The sequence below is a fragment of the Drosophila busckii genome, chromosome 2R (genome assembly GCF_011750605.1).
Source record: "Drosophila busckii strain San Diego stock center, stock number 13000-0081.31 chromosome 2R, ASM1175060v1, whole genome shotgun sequence".
NCBI classification, from domain to species: Eukaryota; Metazoa; Arthropoda; class Insecta; order Diptera; family Drosophilidae; genus Drosophila; species Drosophila busckii.
This window is the reverse complement of record NC_046605.1, coordinates 21,775,530-21,793,235: the sequence shown is the minus strand read 5'-3', so window position 1 is coordinate 21,793,235 and position 17,706 is coordinate 21,775,530. Positions and strand designations below refer to the sequence as shown.

Sequence of the window (17,706 nt, the reverse complement as noted above, 5' to 3'; positions counted from 1 at the left end):
TTTGTTCACTACCGCTTCAATCTGCAGCATCCGGCTCAGTATCACCCTTTCAGCCATCTTCCCCAGCGCCGGGAGAAGACTAATTGGTCGATATCCATCCACCTCAGTATGTAGATTCCCCGTCTTCGGAATCATGGTGATGAGTGCCTTCTTCCAAATGCTAGGAAAGTAACAGACTTTTAGTGTTGTATTTAGCAGCAAGACAATAAATAACAGCGCTCTTGTGGGAAGCAGCTTTAGAGTCCTGTTGTCTAAGCTGTCGTGTCCAGGTGACTTCTTCGGTTGAAGTTTTTTCACCAGTAGCTGTACTTCCTGCAAAGTGACAGGTTTTGCTGGCAAATCCATCTGGAACGGCATTTCTAGCTGTAGTTTAACTGCTCGACGTATCACCTCAGTGGTTGAGTTGAAAGGCTTAAATCTCTCCTCTAAGCTGTCTGCAAAAATCTCGGCTTTATCCTGGCTAGAATAGCACCAACTACCATCAGGATTTCTAATTGGGGACTTCCTGTAGACTTGTCTTTTGAACCGGTTTGTCAGCTTCCAAAGTGTGTGGTTTGTTGAAGCATCTGGGCCAGCTTTCTCCAGTATATCTTCAATTTTATCCTGTTTAAACTTTGTCAGCGCTTTCTTCACGCGATTCGACAATCTTTTGTAGATCTGGTGAACCCGAGCATCACCCGTTCTGGCGTATTCTTTTCTCACCTTCCTTTTCATTCGCAACAATGCTAAAATATTTGGCGGTAAATGTGCATTGGAGCCTTTACATGGTGGCCTTTTGGGTGCGGCGAGGGATGCAGCTGCCGTGATGTTGCGCATGAATATGTCGATGGCATCATCAACGTCAGCTGGGCTGTTTAGTTCCATGTTTAGATTTACTCTTCGCTCCAATTCTGCTTGAAAAGTTTCCAAACAAGAGCCAGGCGCGAGTATAGATTGCCTCTTTGGTTTACGATGCGCTGATTGGTTTAGTGTAGCAACGAGCGGCAGGTGGTCAGATGAGAGTTCGTAGAGCGGTTTGATGGTAATATTGTTGTGAGCGATACCATTGACTAGATAGAAGTCCAACGCCGAGGGATTAGTCTGTGTGTTGTCGGAATAAAAAGTTGGCTCGCCAGTAGCCAGGATTTGACATGCTCCACTTATGATGGCCTCTTGTAGGCTTCTGCCCCGACTACAGCTCCTTACGTTACCCCACCAGGGGTGTTTGGCATTGAAGTCTCCTCCAGCTATAAATTTGTTGCCCAATGAAGAAAGTAAGAGCTCGAAATCCGCCTTTGTCCACGATATGGCTGGTGGGAGGTATAGGGAGGCAATCTTTATGCGTCCCGCACTCGTTGCTACGTTAACGATTGCAGCTTGTATATTAGTTGTTGCTATAGGCTCGACCGGATCGTGTGCTAGGCATGATTTTATAATAATTGCGGCACCGCATTTTGACGTACCGCTGGGGTGATTGGCATGGTAATGTTCAAATCCCGGTAAGTATACTTTTTGGTCAGGACGCATATGCGTTTCTGTTACAAGCATTATATCAATTTTTCGTGCGGTAAGGAAAAGTCTGAGTTCTTCATTGTGATTCTTTAATCCTCGCGCGTTCCATAATCCGATATTTAATTTCGGACCAATCATTTCGATATAAGCTTGCAAATCAGATCACAGAAGGTTCTGTTAGAATCCATTGCATCTTGCATTAGTTTGAACATCATATCCATTCTTATGTTCAAATCTACGATCGCCTTTTCCAACCGTTGGAATTTATCATTTGAGCTTGGTTCTTCCCCGGCATCGTTTGCCTTGGGCCAATTGTATCGTTTCGGGATATCGCCATTTCTAACTTCCGCTTGCCTTGCCATCTCTGCATAGGAGAAACCGTTTTTGACTGCAGCATTTGATATGAATTGCCCAGTTGTATTTTGTCGAGCTATATTATTCTTTTTGTTGCTACTTGGCAATCCGTCCCTAGGCAATCTAGCTTCAGGTTTGAGTTTCTTGGTAAGCTCAATTCGGACTTTGCAGCCTTTATAGCTGGAGATATGATCCTCTCCACAGTGGACACATACGCACTTGTCGCTCGGACTTAGTGTGCATAGAAGGGACCCAGTGTCATGTTCGCCTGAGCATCTAACCACAGACTGGCTTTTTTAAACAGTAGTTTCGCGTGTGCCCGAAATCTTGGCACCTGAAGCATTGCACAAGTTCCTTATTGATTGAAGCTTTCACCACCGTCACCCTGTGCCTGCCAATTTGATTTATTTTTAGAGCCTCTGCAGCATTTGAGGTACTCTGAATGTTAACGAAGAACAAATTCTGCCTCGTTTGATCTTCTTCGCCCTGTTCATTTGGTGTACTCCGCCAGTTTTGTTTGCGTGGGCAATAAATGTTCAGCACATTGAATCCCTTCTCGGTGAAGGCATTTTCAATTAATTGTTTGGGCACGTTAGAGTGAATATCTTTCACTACAACTCTGTACGGCTTATTTTCTTTTAACTGGTGATGCCAGAATTCACAATTGAGGCTTGTCAGCGTTTTCACCACCGCACGGAACGCATTTGGATTTTTGGTGTAAATCCGCGTGACCCCAAACTTTGACGTGCGGAATTCATATTCTTCTGGCTTGATCACTGTGTTTAAGGCATGTTCAAGTTCATCAATTTTGCTTACTTGCGGCACGCAAATTGCAGGAGGCTTGGGTGTTAGTCCCTTTTGTCTTTCATTAACAGTCTCATTTTGCTGTTTGGCCATCTCTTGATTTTGCTGATCTTGCTGGTACTGCTCATCCAACTCCATAACAGCATCTACTTCTTCAGCTAAGGCTGCAAAGCGGTTATTTTGAAGTCCTGCCGTTGATGTTGTGGCCGATAAACGCCCTTTAGTAATATTGTTAGATAGCTTCGGCTTTTTTATTGTTTTTGTTGCCTTGTCAGATTTATTTTGCTTCTTGCGAAGCGACATTATCGGAGCTTGAAAAGAGCAATCTTTAAGCGGAAGTAAATTGACAGCAGAGCTTAATGCGCTCGTAGCACTTTGCGTTGAGCATTTGACTCCAGATGTCGACATTACCGTTGCAGATCTTGGTAGATGGCTTGCACTAGTAGCCACCGAGTACGTTTGGCACTACTAACAGTAGTTGTAGTGGTAGTGCAAGTCGAAGTCGCTGCCCAATTACTTGTTAATTGAGGTTTACTTTTGGCATATGGTGCCACTGTATCGCATGCTGTCTTCGCCTTCATCTTAGGGATATTACATGACTTTAATCTTAGGCCAGCCAGCGGCATAGCCGAGGCCGGAAGTATGTAACCTGAAAGGCGCTCTGAAAGGAAATATCTGAGTTTGTAGTAAAAAAGATTTCTGAAAAAGAATTTTGTTCCGAAATTATTTACTGTTTCTATATATATATATATATTTTTTGGTTTTTTGGGAAAATTTTATTTGATTTGAGAACACGTCTGGTTAGAACGGTGAGCTCTCTCTGAGCAGAGAGAACTTCTATTTTTATTTAAACGTATGCTTTCACTGAGCTTTCAGTTTACTTTGATTTATAATAGAAGTTCTAAAAGTAGAAGTTGTGTTTGTCTACGTCATCAACCCTTGTTTTATTTTTACTCACCGCATACAATAAGATTTGAGTAAAACTCTCCGCAAATTCAATTTTAGACTAATTCAACGTTTTCTTGGTATCCGAACAATGTGGTTTGGATAAAGCAATTTAATTTTTCTAATCATTTGAGTACGAGTTAAGATGTATAAAATGCAAGGAGGGTGGAACACATTGATATATGCTTGAATTATTAAAGAATGCTTTTTGACTGCTTTCCAAAGCAATTTACTTTAAGTTACTTAACTAAATAATGGTTTTTAAGTAGTAGGTGTATTTAAAATATTGCCAAATTTAGTATATATCTTGTAATTGACATAATTTGGGAAAGATATCCAACAAAAAGTTATTCTAATAGTGGTTGAACCAAAACATTTTTAAAAAAAATCCTTTAAGCCCAACACATTTTTTATTTTTTGAATTTGAATGTATAATGTTTTAATTTTAATGTATTCTGATATTTCTGTGGCTCCAAGAAGTATTAATTCTAGCAATAAATAAATTTATGACATCAATCAAATATTTTATAAGTCTAATCATCAAAATATAGGAGCTAGTTTTAATTCTCAAAATTTATTCATATGTTAAAAAAATTAAGTTTGATTTTTTTATTCCATTTTGACATTTCTTTACGCGTTTCAATATCTGCGCTATCAATATGCGGTAACATTACAACATTTTTTAACTTTAGCAACGGATGATCCTGTGGTAATGGCTCTGGAGTAGTGACATCCAAGCCAGCAGCTAAAATTTTCTTAGAATGAAGCGCGTTGAAAAGCTCTGTTTGATCAACTACACCACCACGAGATCTGCTGATAAAAATGCAGTTTGGCTTCATTTTCTCAAATGCAGCTGCATTAAAGATCTTCTTCGTTTCAGAAGTCAAGGCGCAGCAGACTATAATAAAATCCGAAGAACTCAATATTTGGTCAAAATCGACCCTGCAGGCATTAACAAGTGCAGCCTCTTTTGCTCGCTCCGTCCGGGTTGTGTAAGTTATCTGCGCTGGTTTGAAAGACTTTATACGCGCCGCTATCTCTTTTTTTACCGAAACCAAAGAGACCAACATTACAATTTTTTAAACATTACAATTTTTTAATCCCTGTCCAAACATCCACATCGGTGACCATGATTACCAGCCGCTGTTGTACACCTGTTTGTTTGCTTCAAATAGTCGTCGGCAGGTTGTCAACAGCAAAGCCAAAGTTAGCTCTGCCGTTGCATCGGTTTAAGTGTCTGGCGTGTAGCCGATCCGTATGCCACGTTCCTTACATTCCCCTAGGTCAATATGCTCATGTCCAACGGACATACTTGTGTGCTGCTTGGAGTGATTTGATATCAGCTTGACTGTCTACAAAGAAGTTTATTATACCTCGTGTTGTCAGTAGCTGTTGTTGGATCGTTTCTGCGGCTTTCCTTATAGCAAATATTTCTGCCTGAAATATGCGGCAGTAATCAGGTAGTTAATACGAGATCCTCAATTCCGGCCTCGCACAGTAGACTCCTGCTCCAATACCTGATACAATCTTGGAGCCGTCTGTATAAACGTTGGTTGCACATTGGTTGAGACCATAGCACTAGTCGTTAGGTCCCAGAATAGTAGGGATTGCCGATAGAGCTGTGCCCGAAAGGCTGTATTCATATGTTACCCGTCGCACTTAGGCGTTGTGCTGCCTTTTTTGATGTTAGGCGGGCTTGGATATTCAGAGGGAGGATACCAAGGATTGTTTCTAGCGCTTTCATTGGAGTTGTTCTTAGCGCCCCCGTTGTGCAGACTAATGCCGGCCGCTGTACTTTCTCCATTGTTTTTAGGAATGTTGACTTTTTGGTGGCTTCCCACCAGACTAGTATGCCATGGAGCAGAATCGGCCTCACTACAGAGATGTTGATAAGCCCCATGTGCTACTTAAAATCCTTTGTGATGTGTAGAGTGTAGTAGCCTTTTTCACCCTGTCCTCTACATTAGACTTTCATGTGAGTTTTGAGTCCAATATTACTCCTGGGTATTTTACCTGTTTGCACGGTATTAGTTGTATGTCTTTTATTTTTGGCGGAATCCATCTGGGATCCTTATACTTCTTTGTGAAAAGAACCAGTTCAGATTTGTTTGCATTGATGTCAAGGTCAGCTCTTTTGGCCCACCTTAGCACGTCTTTTAGTGCTCCTTCCATGACCGAGCTGATGGTCGATGGACATTTTTCCGTGATAATTATACCTATGTATACCGCTTAGGCAGTTATATTGGGTGCTTGTCAGTCAAAGTTGTTTATTTTTTCGTCCACCGCCATGTTCCATAGTAGGTTTTTGATCTACGAGTTCACCGCTGGATTTTCCCAGTTGGCCTCTAAGCCTCTCATTATTGCTTCTGTGGCTACATTTTTGAATGCACCAGATATGTCTATAAACGCCCTCATCGCATAATCCTTGTGGTACAGTGCTTTCTCAATGGTACTGACCACTGAGTGCAGCGCCGTTTCCACTGATTTCCCTTTGGTGTACGCGTGTTGGTTTGGGTAAAGTTTGTACCTCTCCGAATTCTTAATGTGAATCTCAATGTGTTTCTCGAGTGTTTTCAGCATGAACAAGGTGAGGCTAATTGGCCTGAAGTCCTTCGGTTGCCCGTGGTTACATTTGCCTGCTTTTGGCAGAAATATAACTCGAGCTGTCCTCCAGTTGACAGGTACATGACCAAACCGCAGACATGCGTAAAATATGGCTTTTAGCCATGGCGTTACATCGTCTTTGACCGTCTTCAACATGGCTGGGATTATTCAATCCATACCTGGGGACTTATAACTCGAAAATGAATCGATTTCCCATCGGATTTTGGTGGGATCAGTTAGTTCTCCAGGAACTGTTTTTCTCACCATTGCGTCGAGTGTTTCATTCTTCTCTGGTACTTCTGTACAGCCCGGAAAGTGAGCTGCAAGTAAGGCATTTAACGCCCCCTCACTGCCCTCCGTCCATCTGCCGTCACTTGTTTTGAGTTGGAATTTGATCGCCGGTTGCTTCGATAGAAGCTTTCTGAGCCTTGCTGCCTTCTCTATGTTTGCACAGAAGTTTCTCCAGCAGTTTCTTTTAGCGTTCCTTACTTCTTTTTTGAACTGTCGTACTCTTGATTTGTATTCGTTCCATACTCTCTCTTCGTCTGCCTGTTTGGCGAGATTGAAGAGCTCCTGGACTTCTTTGCGATTGTTCTTTACTTGTGGTGTCCACCATGGTGGACTTCCATTTCGCTTTTGCCTAGATGGTCTGCATGTGGACTTGTATGCTTCCAGTATTTTACTCCCTAGAGTCTCCACCGTCCTCTCCAGGCAGCTAACTGAGGCAATTTTTGGGCACTCTGCTAGACTTCTTTTAATTTTTATTCTGTACTTCTCCCAATCGGTATTTCGAGGGTTCCTGTATATTGCTTTAGGCTTGTTGCCATTCTATTTAATTTCGAATTGAAGTAAGTATAATCTATTATTTTTTGAATCAAAACTGAGAACATTTTTTACGTCGCAACTTTTATTTTAAAGCTTATAAGAGTTGCGGAACGTTTTGTCCAATTCGGTTATGCTATGGATAGAAGTTCAATACAAGGTTAGGTTAGGTTGAGTCGGTATGTCATAAGGTGACTTCACATTGAACACTTTTTGGACCTTAGTATTACAACTTAACATGCCCTCCACCCTGAGGAGCAATCAGGGACTTTCCCAGAGCTTCCAACAATAACGCTCGAAAACCCAAAATATATTGTAATCTCATCCAAAAACAACGAGAAAAAATTACCGACTTTTCCTACATTGCTGTTTACAACGCACTGCGCCATATATCAAAAGACATAACTACCATCTCTACCTTGCGTGATGGCAATCTGCTGATTCTAGTAAAAAATCAAAGAGAAGCTGAAAAGTTTATCAGCTCACCTACATTACCGGGCATTTTCGACATATAATGAAGAATCCATGATACGCTAAACCAGGTAAAAGGCACTATTTACGCACCATACCTCGCCGATATCCCCAACGAGGAAATCATTGAAGAACTGCGCTCCCAAAAAGTGCGACATTTTCAAGTTCACCAAAAACACGGACAACGGCACCAGACTATCTGGAGTGAGTCTGGTCACTTTTGATCTATACCACCTTCCCAGCAAAATCGATATAGCTTGGTAATCGGTAAAAGGATATATTAAGCTCAATGATGTGTAAATCTTTCCAGCTGCTAGGCCACACAGCCAAGCACTGCGAAAACGAACCGCGCTGTGTTAATTGCGCATTACCACACCATTCGCCTGACAATTGCTCTCAAACTAAATGCGTCAACTCTCCAAAAAAACACCCCTCCTGCTCTCGGCAATGACCAAAATATTACATTACCTGTGTCGGGAGCAGAGCCAGCAATTATAATTACGCTTAATCACTTTTAGTTTCAATAATATTAAATTCAAGTTAAATTCATTTTTAGTTTAAGTAAATTATATGCACATTCAAATTCAAACTTAACGTAAATTCCACCCGCCAAATTATTGATCATTGCTTCTGTTCTTCTTGCTTTGCTTATCTTTGTATTAGTGGCTTTTTCGTACTCGCTAAGCACACAGGTGCACGCACTTGTTCTTATTTTTGTCATTCGCACTTTTCGTTATCTCGCTTTCGGTCCGCAAATTTGTCGTCGCTTGTGCATTACAAAAAACATTGTTAAATCAGCTTTGAACGGTTTTCTAAATTCCGATGGTGTGGCCAATTTTCATGAAGCAGACTTCCAAGCGCGTGCGAGATTAGTGGAAAAGATGCAAACCAATTTGGACACTGCTCAGACAATGGTGGAGAAGTTAAATTTGCTCGAATTGGCCACCGATACGCGATCCAACTTCCATCAATTGTGTTGCGAAGTGGATTCAAAAATTTCTCGGGAACTCGCCAAGTTGCGCAGAGTGTCGGTGATAAACTCCACGCCAATATCAACCTTCAATAGTGAACGAAGTTCATCCAGGAGTTTTGCGCATACTTCCAGACTGCCTGAGCTCAAGTTGCCAAAATTTAGTGGCGCCTATGTTGACTGGCCTGGATTTTACGGCACGTTCATGACCGTAGTTGGCAACATGGATGGCGTATGTAAGCTGGAGAAGTTCCAGCATCTTCGTTCCTGCTTAGACGGCGCAGCGCTGGAGCTTACTGAGGACAGCTATGACAAAGCCATCGACTTGCTAATTTCGAGATTTGATAACAAACTCTTGCATTTTCAGGCACATATTCGGTCTCTGTTTGGGCTTTCATGTGTGGAGAGAGGCTCTGCAGTCAGTTTGCGGCAGCTCAGCGATCAAATGAATTCGCATTTACGCTCTCTTAATTCGATGGCAACCACGCAGGAGATTTTGGATGGCTTGTTAATTCACTTGGTCACCTCGAAGCTGGATCAAAATGCGCAGGAGAAATGGGAGGAAGGATTGCAATCGAGCAAGCTGCTGAAGTGGACGGATATGGCAGCCTTCATGGAAAAAAGATGCCGTATGCTGGAAAATTTGGAATATGCCATGGTAACCCAAGCACCGGGCAAGCAGGTGGGAAAATCGTATGCTAACAAACCCATCCGCACAGCTCTCATCGCATCTTCTAATACGTCAATATGTTCATTATGCAATGCAAAGGACCATTTAATTTCAAAATGCTCGCAATTCCTTAACCTCACCCCCATATTGCGTTATAAAGAGGCCAAGAGACTACACCTTTGTTTAAATTGCTTGCGCAAAGGCCACGGAGTGCAGCAATGCAAGTCAGGCCATTGCAGGCCTTGCCAATTAAGACATAATTCTCTGCTGCATATTGATCAAGCTACCGCACCATCATCCTCACATACAATTCCCGCTCCAAGTTCTCACAACTCGACTGCTCTCTTGTCTATTGCCTCTCCCACCGCCTCACCGGAAGCTCTGACGGACAGGCAAGCCGATTATGTGCTGCTTGCCACTGCCATTGTTTTTGTTAAAAGTCGTTCTGGCGTACTCGTGCCATGTAGAGCACTGTTGGATTCCTGCGCTCAGATTAACATTATAACCTCTCGATTCGTCAGTCAGCTTCAGCTCACACCTCATCATTCAAGTAGCTCCATCTCAGGGATAGGTTCCTCGTCTCACTCGTCTGACAAATCTGTCAGCATCGTAGTGCAATCCAGAAACAGCGACTATCGCACTTCGATTTCTGCAGCCATGATGCCTACGATAACTGGTCAACAGCCCCATTTCGATGTCGACTCCGCTGGCTGGAACATTCCTAAAAACATCGCTCTCGCTGATCCGCTCTTCTACAAGAGCCAGCGAATTGACCTGCTCATCGGAGCTGGTCTCTTCTTTGAATTGCTCTGTGTAGGGCAGATACAATTGGCCGAACACTTGCCTACCTTGCAGAAAACCAGATTTGGCTGGGTCGTTTCTGGAGGCATCTCGTTGCAAAGCGCCAATCACTCCGTATTGCCTGCCTTATCCTCAGATTCCATCGCCCAACCACAGCCGGATTCGTTCTACGACATTATCAGGAAATTCTGGGAAATCGACAGTTCCGCAATAACTATTGCGGCTCTCCTGTCGTGCAAACTGATGAGGATGCCTTGTGTGAGCAGCTTTTCGTAAGGACTTTTTCTCGTCTCAAATCTGGCCAATATTCAGTGCATCTCCCTGCTAAGACTAGCTTCGAAATGCTTGGAGATTCGTATGACCGTGCTGTCCGTCGATTCAAGTCCTTAGAGTCCAAATTATCGAAAAATTCAACGCTAAAATCCCAATACATGGCGTTTATAAAGGAGTACCTCGATCTAGGACACATGTCACAGTCATCTCGTCAGCATTCGCTTCCGCAGTTTTATTTGCCTCATCACTGTGTCCAAAAGCTCGATAGTTCAACAACAAAACTTCGGGTTGTCTTCGATGGTTCGGCAAAGTCAACATCTGGATACTCTTTGAATGATTTGCTATTCACAGGGCCCTCAATTCAGCCAAAAATCTTCAACACGCTACTCAGATTTCGATTTTTCAAGGTTGCATTGTGTGGGGACATTTGTAAAATGTATCGTTGCGTTCGTGTCACGCACCCAGATCAGCACCTGCAATCCATCCTTTGGCGAGACAACCCAAATGAAGACATCAAAGTTTACACTCTCGACACTGTTACTTATGGTACCAAGCCTGCTGCATTTTTAGCAATTCGTGCCATGCAGCAGCTGTCATATGATGAGGAGGACAACTTTCCCTTGGCTTCGAAAATAGTTCGCAGAGATTTTTATGTCGACGATCTGATCTCGGGAGGCGATTCCATCGAGGATGTGATTCAGATCCGTCAACAAGTCAAATCTTTATTGGAAAGAGGCCACTTCCCCATCCGAAAATGGTGCTCAAATGAGTCAGCGGCATTAGAGGGAGAGTCAGAGGCTGATCGCGAAAAAACGCTCTGCTTTCACGATGGAACTGATGTCATGAAGACGCTAGGACTGTATTGGGACACAAAATCGGATAACCTGTTGTTCAGCTTCGTGGAAAACTCGCATCAGGTTGCTGCCACAAAGAGGTAAATTTTGTCAACTGTGGCCAAATTCTATGATCCGCTCGGACTGATAGCTCCTCGCAAGTTTTATTTACTATTTGCTTACACAACCGGCAGCGATGAGGACAACAAAAAACTTGACTGGGATGAAGCTCTACCGCAATCATTGCACACTCTTTGGTTGGACCATGTTAGCCAAATTTCGGCCGTCAGTCACCTCAAATTTCCTCGTTTTGTGATCCAGTCTAACGCATTGCTCGAAATCCATGCATTTTGAGATGCAAGTCTCGCTGCATATTGAGCTTATGTTTACGTGCGGTCAGAGTCGCATGGCATCGTTTCAACGCACTTGCTGTGCTCAAAGTCAAGAGTCTCGCCTTTAAAAACTCTTACGGTACCCAAATTGGAGCTATGCGCAGCACTTCTACTGTCAGAACTAGTCGGAAATATCGCACAAACCATATCATCTCATTGCTCTTATCATTGTTGGTCCGATTCGACCATTGTTTTAGCTTGGATTCGTCAGCCTCCTTCAGAATTCAACATTTTCGTATCCAACAGGATTGCTCAAATTCAGGATCGCACCAAGGATATGAAATGGCACCACGTACCAACCGATGTCAATCCGGCTGACATATTGTCAAGAGGATGCACACCACTCGAGCTACTGGAATCAAAATTATGGCGTGAAGGGTCGCCATTCTTGAAATTGGACCCCTTCTCCTGGCCTGCTCTTGTGCCTTCGTTGACAGACTTGCCTGAACGTCGCCGAAGCGTCTTCATTCTGTCTGAGAATCCAGACATCTCCTACGCCTGTAAGTTCCAAAACTCATTTGGCAGGCTGCAGAGAGTTTTTGGATACATACACCGCTTCTCACGCTTAAAAAGCCGCAACCAGGAACGTCGCAGAGGACCCCTCACGGTGGACGACATCATAGACGGCACGCATCTGCTTCTCAGGTCGATCCAGGAAACCTGGTTTTCGGACGAACTCCGGGCGCTGAGAGCAAAGAAGGAGGTCAAATCCAAAAGCAAGCTGTTCTCGCTGCACCCTATCCTGGACGGTTCAGGCCTGATTCGCGTTGGAGGTCGTCTTCAAAACTCGATCCTGGACTACGACGCGAGACATCCATTGCTGCTGCCAAAGGACCATCCAGTCACTCGCGCAATCATTGCGCATTTTCATGCCAAGTTCCTGCACGCTGGACCTCAAAGCCTGTTAGCTGCCCTGCGACAAAGGTTTTGGCCAATTGGAGGCCGAAAAACGGTTGCAGCCACAGTCAACAAATGCATTAGATGTTTTCGCCTGAAGCCTACGATTCTCGAGACCATTATGGCTCCGCTGCCAGCAAGTCGAGTGCAACCATGTCGCCCTTTCAAAACGACTGGTATCGACTTCTGCGGCCCATTTTATTCTAAATCAGAAGTCAGAAATCGTCCTCCAACGAAATGCTACATAGCAATTTTCGTTTGCTTCGCCACGAAGGCCTCACATTTGGAGTTGGTAGAGGACTTATCTGCCATGTCGTTCATCGCATCTTTGAGGCGCTTCATCAGTACCAGAGGCAAGCCGCATACAATTTGGTCGGACAATGCAACCAATTTTGTCGGTGCGAAAAATGAGCTGAAGGAGTTGGCGGAACTGTTTCTCTCCGACCCGCAAAATTTCGCACTACGCGACTGCTTCGTCTCGCTTGGCATAAACTGGCAATTCATACCTCCCCGTTCCCCGCACTTTGGTGGACTATGGGAGGCCGCCGTTAAATCTGCCAAATTCCACTTCATTCGTGTGGTTGGCAAATCTCTGCTAACATTTAACGAACTTCGAACTTTAGTTTGCGAAATCTCAGCCATGTTGAACTCACGTCCAATTTGTCCTCTTTCAGAGAGCCCTGACGACTTGGACATCCTCACTCCTGGCCACTTTTTAATTGGTGCCTCCTTTGCCGCTATCGAGGAGCCAGACATAACTCACCTCGACATCAGCCGTCTGAGCCGATGGCAACGAGTCTGTCAGATGCAGCAGACATTCTGGCGAAAATGGAGCACTTCCTATCTATCGCTGCTTCAAGAACGTGGCAAGTGGCGATCGTCTAAGCCGAGTCTTCTACCCAATAACATCGTGGTGCTAAAAGACGAAAACCTTCCTCCTCTGCAATGGCGCATGGGCAGAGTTGAGAGCACCATACCTGGAAAAGACGGCGTCTCTCGAGTGGCAGTAATTCGTACGGCTACTGGTGTCACTAAGCGAGCTGTCAGCAAATTGGCTGTTCTGCCCCTTGAGACCACATCATCTGTCAGCGTGCCTCTTCCAGCGGGGGGAGCATGTCGGGAGCAGAGCCAGCAATTATAATTACGCTTAATCACTTTTAGTTTCAATAATATTAAATTCAAGTTAAATTCATTTTTAGTTTAAGTAAATTATATGCACATTCAAATTCAAACTTAACGTAAATTCCACCCGCCAAATTATTGATCATTGCTTTTGTTCTTCTTGCTTTGCTTATCTTTGTATTATTCTTTTTCGTACTCGCTAAGCACACAGGTGCACGCACTTGTTCTTATTTTTGTCATTCGCACTTTTCGTTATCTCGCTTTCGGTCCGCAAATTTGTCGTCGCTTGTGCATTACAAAAAACATTGTTAAATCATCTTTAAAACAATTAACAAATACATAATTAAAAACTAAACAATTGTGCACTGTGTAAACGAAACCCAACAACAAATTAAAATCAAACATTTTTACATATAAAATCACGACACTTTTGATTCAATTAGACTCAGGTGGCATAAATTAATGCCCTCCTCAAAACAACCTGTTAAAATTTTTGTTACTTATTTACCCTTTCGCAAAGGCTGGCGAAAATCCTCTAGCTGATCTCCACGAGGGTGCCGGCTGGGCAATGGACACTGCATTGTCCCGGTTGTTACCGGGTGATCTAGTGTCACTTGCTCGACTTGGCATTGCAGTGTCTAGCTGAGACGCGGCGTATGGAGCCATCTGGGACTAGTGACCAGGTGACTCCATGCCCGTATCATGGCTAGAGGTTACGCTTGGCGGGGAAGCATAAAACGCTATGGGGTGGTTCTCATATAAATACAACTAACCAGCCCCAAACCAGAGTGTCACGCGACCCGTGCTCATTGGCTAGTTTGCAGTCGGGGTTAACTGACTGTATTATTACGGAGCCTCATCGATACCTGGCCGCCTCGATGAGTGTGTAGGCCTTACCGTGTCAATGGGGGCTATGGCACGGCGGACCTCCTTTCCCCTACACTCGTGGGATCTATATGTCCAATTCTAAAAATAATTTTTCAAGGCGGGAATTAACCGCAACACAGCTAGCAGAGCGGATGGAAGAGGAGGCTCTGGACCAGGGTGGTAACCTCCAACCGCGCAGGGGCAATTACCCTCCACCCAACAGTGCCACGCCCAAGCGGGGCTCGCCCCCTAGGCACAGCACTCCACGGGAGGCAGGGGTTTTCACACCCCAAGTGGTTGGTGGTACAACTACCACACGGACGACGTTAGGGCCGGGCGGGAGTGCGATGCATAGCAACGCACGAGCTTCAGGTCAGCGGGCCAGCACCACTAGACCGAGAGCTGCGTCGAAGGGCTTAACTCTGCCGAGACCGGGGGAGCCAGGTGGCATGGACGATCCGCTGAGGCAAGGACTTAGCGGAGCCGGCAACAGATGGTACCTAAGGTATCTCGAGCGGGGCCTAAAGCCGGAGGAGGCCCGACGCAAAGCCGGAGAGCACAAATGTAAAAATGTGCAACCAGTGGCCAAGGCGGGGGGGGAGGAAACGGGTGGGCGCAAGCGTCAGCTGCACCAAACGTCGCCACAAGAAAACCCCAAGGCAGTCCCCAAAAAGCCCAAGGGTAGGGGCGAGAGTCATGCAGAGGTCGGGCAAGCACCGTCCCAGAGCATGAAGAGACCGCGGGTGTCTTACGCCAGTGCCACCAAATCAGTAAAGGTGGGCATCACGGCCACTGACTACCCAAGTAGACTGCTGGCCAAGGAAGAATTGACCAGCGTAGAGACGATGTTGATCAGGGAGTTGAGGAAAGGGTGGAGTACCAGCCTCAATTTCAACAACATCAGATTCAGGCCTGGTCTGATAATAGTTGAATGCCGGGACGACAATACCAGGGACTGGCTGGTATCCGTCGTACCCAAGTTGACTGCGGTAGAAGGAGTGGCAGCTCAAAACCTGTATTGGGGGAGCAGCTTCAGGAACTAGAGGTAGTCTCAGCTCACTTACCGCGGTCATCAGGCGAAGAGGAGCAAACGTCCGTGGACCTGTTGAAGAGGCAGAACTCTGACCTTCTCCCGGACACCTGGACGGTGCTCAAATGCACCGACACAAGTGGGGGAAAGCTGGTGACCCTGGGTGTAGAGCAGCCTGCTCTACTGTTGCTCCAGCAAAACGGTATGCTCTTGAGCTACCGTTTTGGCCAGCTCCCATGTCGGCTGCACAAGAAAAAGGGCGCAGCAGCGACAGCGACACCCACAGCCGGGCCTAGCACCGAAGTGGCTGTCCCCGATGCAGTCAACACGGCCGAGAGGGAGGCATTAGCTGAACTCGAGGCTGAGGTTGACAGCGCATCACTGGGAGGCCTAGACCTGGAAGGGCTACAGGTGGGAGAGTCGGAGGACGGCAAATCCGAAGACGAGCAGACGCTCGTCCCAGACAGCCTGGACGACAGTCTAGAGCTGTCGGAGGAGGAGCCAGTCCTTTAATAAAATGGAGAGCACCAGCGTGGCACAAGTCAACCTGCACCACGCGAAGGCAGCCTCGGCTGTCATAGCGAGGTTGACTACCAGGCTGGGTCTGGGGCTGGTGCTCGTCCAAGAGCCGTGGACCGTCAGAGGAAGAATCTGCGGTCTGAACGACAAGAATGTGCAGGTAATAGCAGACTGTCGTGAGACTAAATCAAGAGCATGCATCTTGATAAGTAAAAACATAAAGTTCTTATGTCTCTCCCAATTCCTCAGTAAAGACCTGGTAGCAGTGCAGATCACTGTCGGGTCGAGCCCGAGGAAACTGGTAGTAGCATCAGCCTACTTCCCGGGCCGGGAGAAGATGCGGAGGCACCACCACCTGAGGTGAAAGCACTGGTGGACCACTGCAAGAGAAGAAACCTGCCACTTTTGCTGGGGTGTGATGCAAACGCACACAGCAAAACGTGGGGCAGCACAGACGACAATAGCAGGGGTGAGTACCTTCTCAATTATTGTCTAGAAACAGATCTAAGCGTCTTAAACGTCGGGTCTGAACCGACGTTCGTCACCAAGAGCAGAGCAGAGGTCCTGGACCTAACGATAGGCAACAGGGGACTCTCCGGGCTTATTCAGAACTGGAGAGTATCCCAAGAGCCGTCAATGTCGGACCATAGAATAATTCTATTCGACATTAAGGAGGGCCTAGCCTTCAATAATAAGATTAGAAACCCGAGAAGAACTGATTGGCTGGCGTTTCAGGAAATTCTCGATCTAAACTTTCGATCTAAACTTGAAGAGACTTAGAGTCAACTCTAGAGTGGGCTCAAACAGAGAGTTAGAAAATCTAACAAATGATTTAAATGAGATATTAGTAGACGCATACCATGAGAGTTGTCCAGAGAGGGCAGTGACCTCAAGAAAGGACAACCCTTGGTGGAGTCAGGAACTAGAGAAGCTGAGAAAAGAAGTTAGAAAACTGTTTAATACAGCAAAGAAAAATGAGAGCAGCTGGGTCCATTATACTACCAAGCTTACAGTTTACAATAAAGAAATAAGGAAGAGCAAGCGAGCCCACTTTCGCAAGTTCTGCACCAACATAGAAAAGACACCACCAGCAGCGAGGGTGTTCAAAGCGATTTCAAGCGTAAGAGGCATTCAAGAACTCTGCCTAAAGAAATCAGACGGCACTTTCACGGAGAATGAGGAAGAGAAGGCTAGACTTCTACTCCTAACACATTTCCCCATGAGCAGAGTGCTGAGAGAGACGTACACACAAATAGAGGGGGAACCAAATGGACTGCAAGCCAGAAGCCAAACGGAAAGTAGCCCAGAAATAGGTAAGAGAGAGTCACAGAAGCAGTGCAGTTGGCAACATTCCATGCCATAGCAACTCCGGGCGTAACGATATTCCACCGATACTCTACAGAAAACGACTGGGCGCTATTGCCGTAAAATATAGGGGTAGTGCATCGCACTTGAAGGCATTATACCTATGCCTGGAGAGAGCCAGATTACTTCCTAAAAGGTGGACAATAAAGACCACTTTCCACCCAAAACCTGTTCGGCCGAAAGTGTAGCACCTCTTTCTACTCAATAACCCTTGAGAGAGAGGGTATGACAACTACGAGTAGGCTACTTACTTGTAGATACGTCCTTTATCATAAGAGTCAACCATGCTACAGAACAGATCGACTATCAGCGCTAGTAGAGCTCACGAGCCTCCAAAGGTCAGAGCTAAGAAATTGCTTACGGCCGCCTTCATGACTATAGAGGGGATAACACGGCGCATAACGAGTAGTCAGAGACGCATGACCAAAAGAAAAGAGAAAGGACTAGTGAGTGGCTAGAGCTACTAGACTCCAGAG

At 45.3% G+C, this 17,706-nt stretch overlaps 3 protein-coding genes across 4 annotated transcripts; 2 read left to right on the top strand and 1 right to left on the bottom strand.

Annotated features, from left to right (window-relative positions):
- Positions 1-4,217: 4,217 nt before the first annotated feature.
- LOC117134706 (glyoxylate reductase/hydroxypyruvate reductase) lies at positions 4,218-4,904 on the bottom strand (the record flags this gene model as incomplete). Its single annotated transcript, XM_033293218.1, is given in 1 exon segment — positions 4,218-4,904. A coding segment is annotated over 1 exon segment (687 nt), but the record flags the coding sequence as incomplete, so codon positions are not given.
- Positions 4,905-8,824: 3,920 nt separating this feature from the next.
- Positions 8,825-13,090, top strand: LOC117134684. 2 transcript variants are annotated; one of them, XR_004458794.1, is made up of 3 exons: positions 8,825-9,143; positions 11,677-11,930; positions 13,002-13,090. XR_004458794.1 is itself a non-coding variant. In XM_033293171.1 (2 exons), exons 1-2 carry the CDS (start codon positions 8,907-8,909, stop codon positions 11,746-11,748), a joined length of 309 nt encoding a protein of 102 aa, XP_033149062.1. In that variant the 5' UTR covers positions 8,825-8,906; the 3' UTR covers positions 11,749-12,484. The 2 variants fall into 2 exon arrangements, 1 of the variants encoding a protein (XP_033149062.1); XM_033293171.1 differs by lacking the exon at positions 13,002-13,090 and having other exon boundaries at positions 11,677-12,484.
- Positions 13,091-14,468: 1,378 nt separating this feature from the next.
- Positions 14,469-15,859, top strand: LOC108594719. The gene is made up of 2 exons (XM_033295041.1): positions 14,469-15,278; positions 15,347-15,859. Exons 1-2 carry the CDS (start codon positions 14,469-14,471, stop codon positions 15,857-15,859), a joined length of 1,323 nt encoding a protein of 440 aa, XP_033150932.1.
- Positions 15,860-17,706: the final 1,847 nt, after the last annotated feature.

Coding starts and splice junctions, on each gene's coding strand:
- LOC108594719 (XM_033295041.1), top strand. CDS start 14,469: ATGGAAGAGGAGGCTCTGGACCAGGGTGGTAACCTCCAACCGCGCAGG. Junction 15,279..15,346: donor ACAATACCAGGGACTGGCTG/GTATCCGTCGTA, acceptor TTGGGGGAGCAG/CTTCAGGAACTAGAGGTAGT.
- LOC117134684 (XM_033293171.1), top strand. CDS start 8,907: ATGAATTCGCATTTACGCTCTCTTAATTCGATGGCAACCACGCAGGAG. Junction 9,144..11,676: donor CCCAAGCACCGGGCAAGCAG/GTGGGAAAATCG, acceptor CGTATCCAACAG/GATTGCTCAAATTCAGGATC.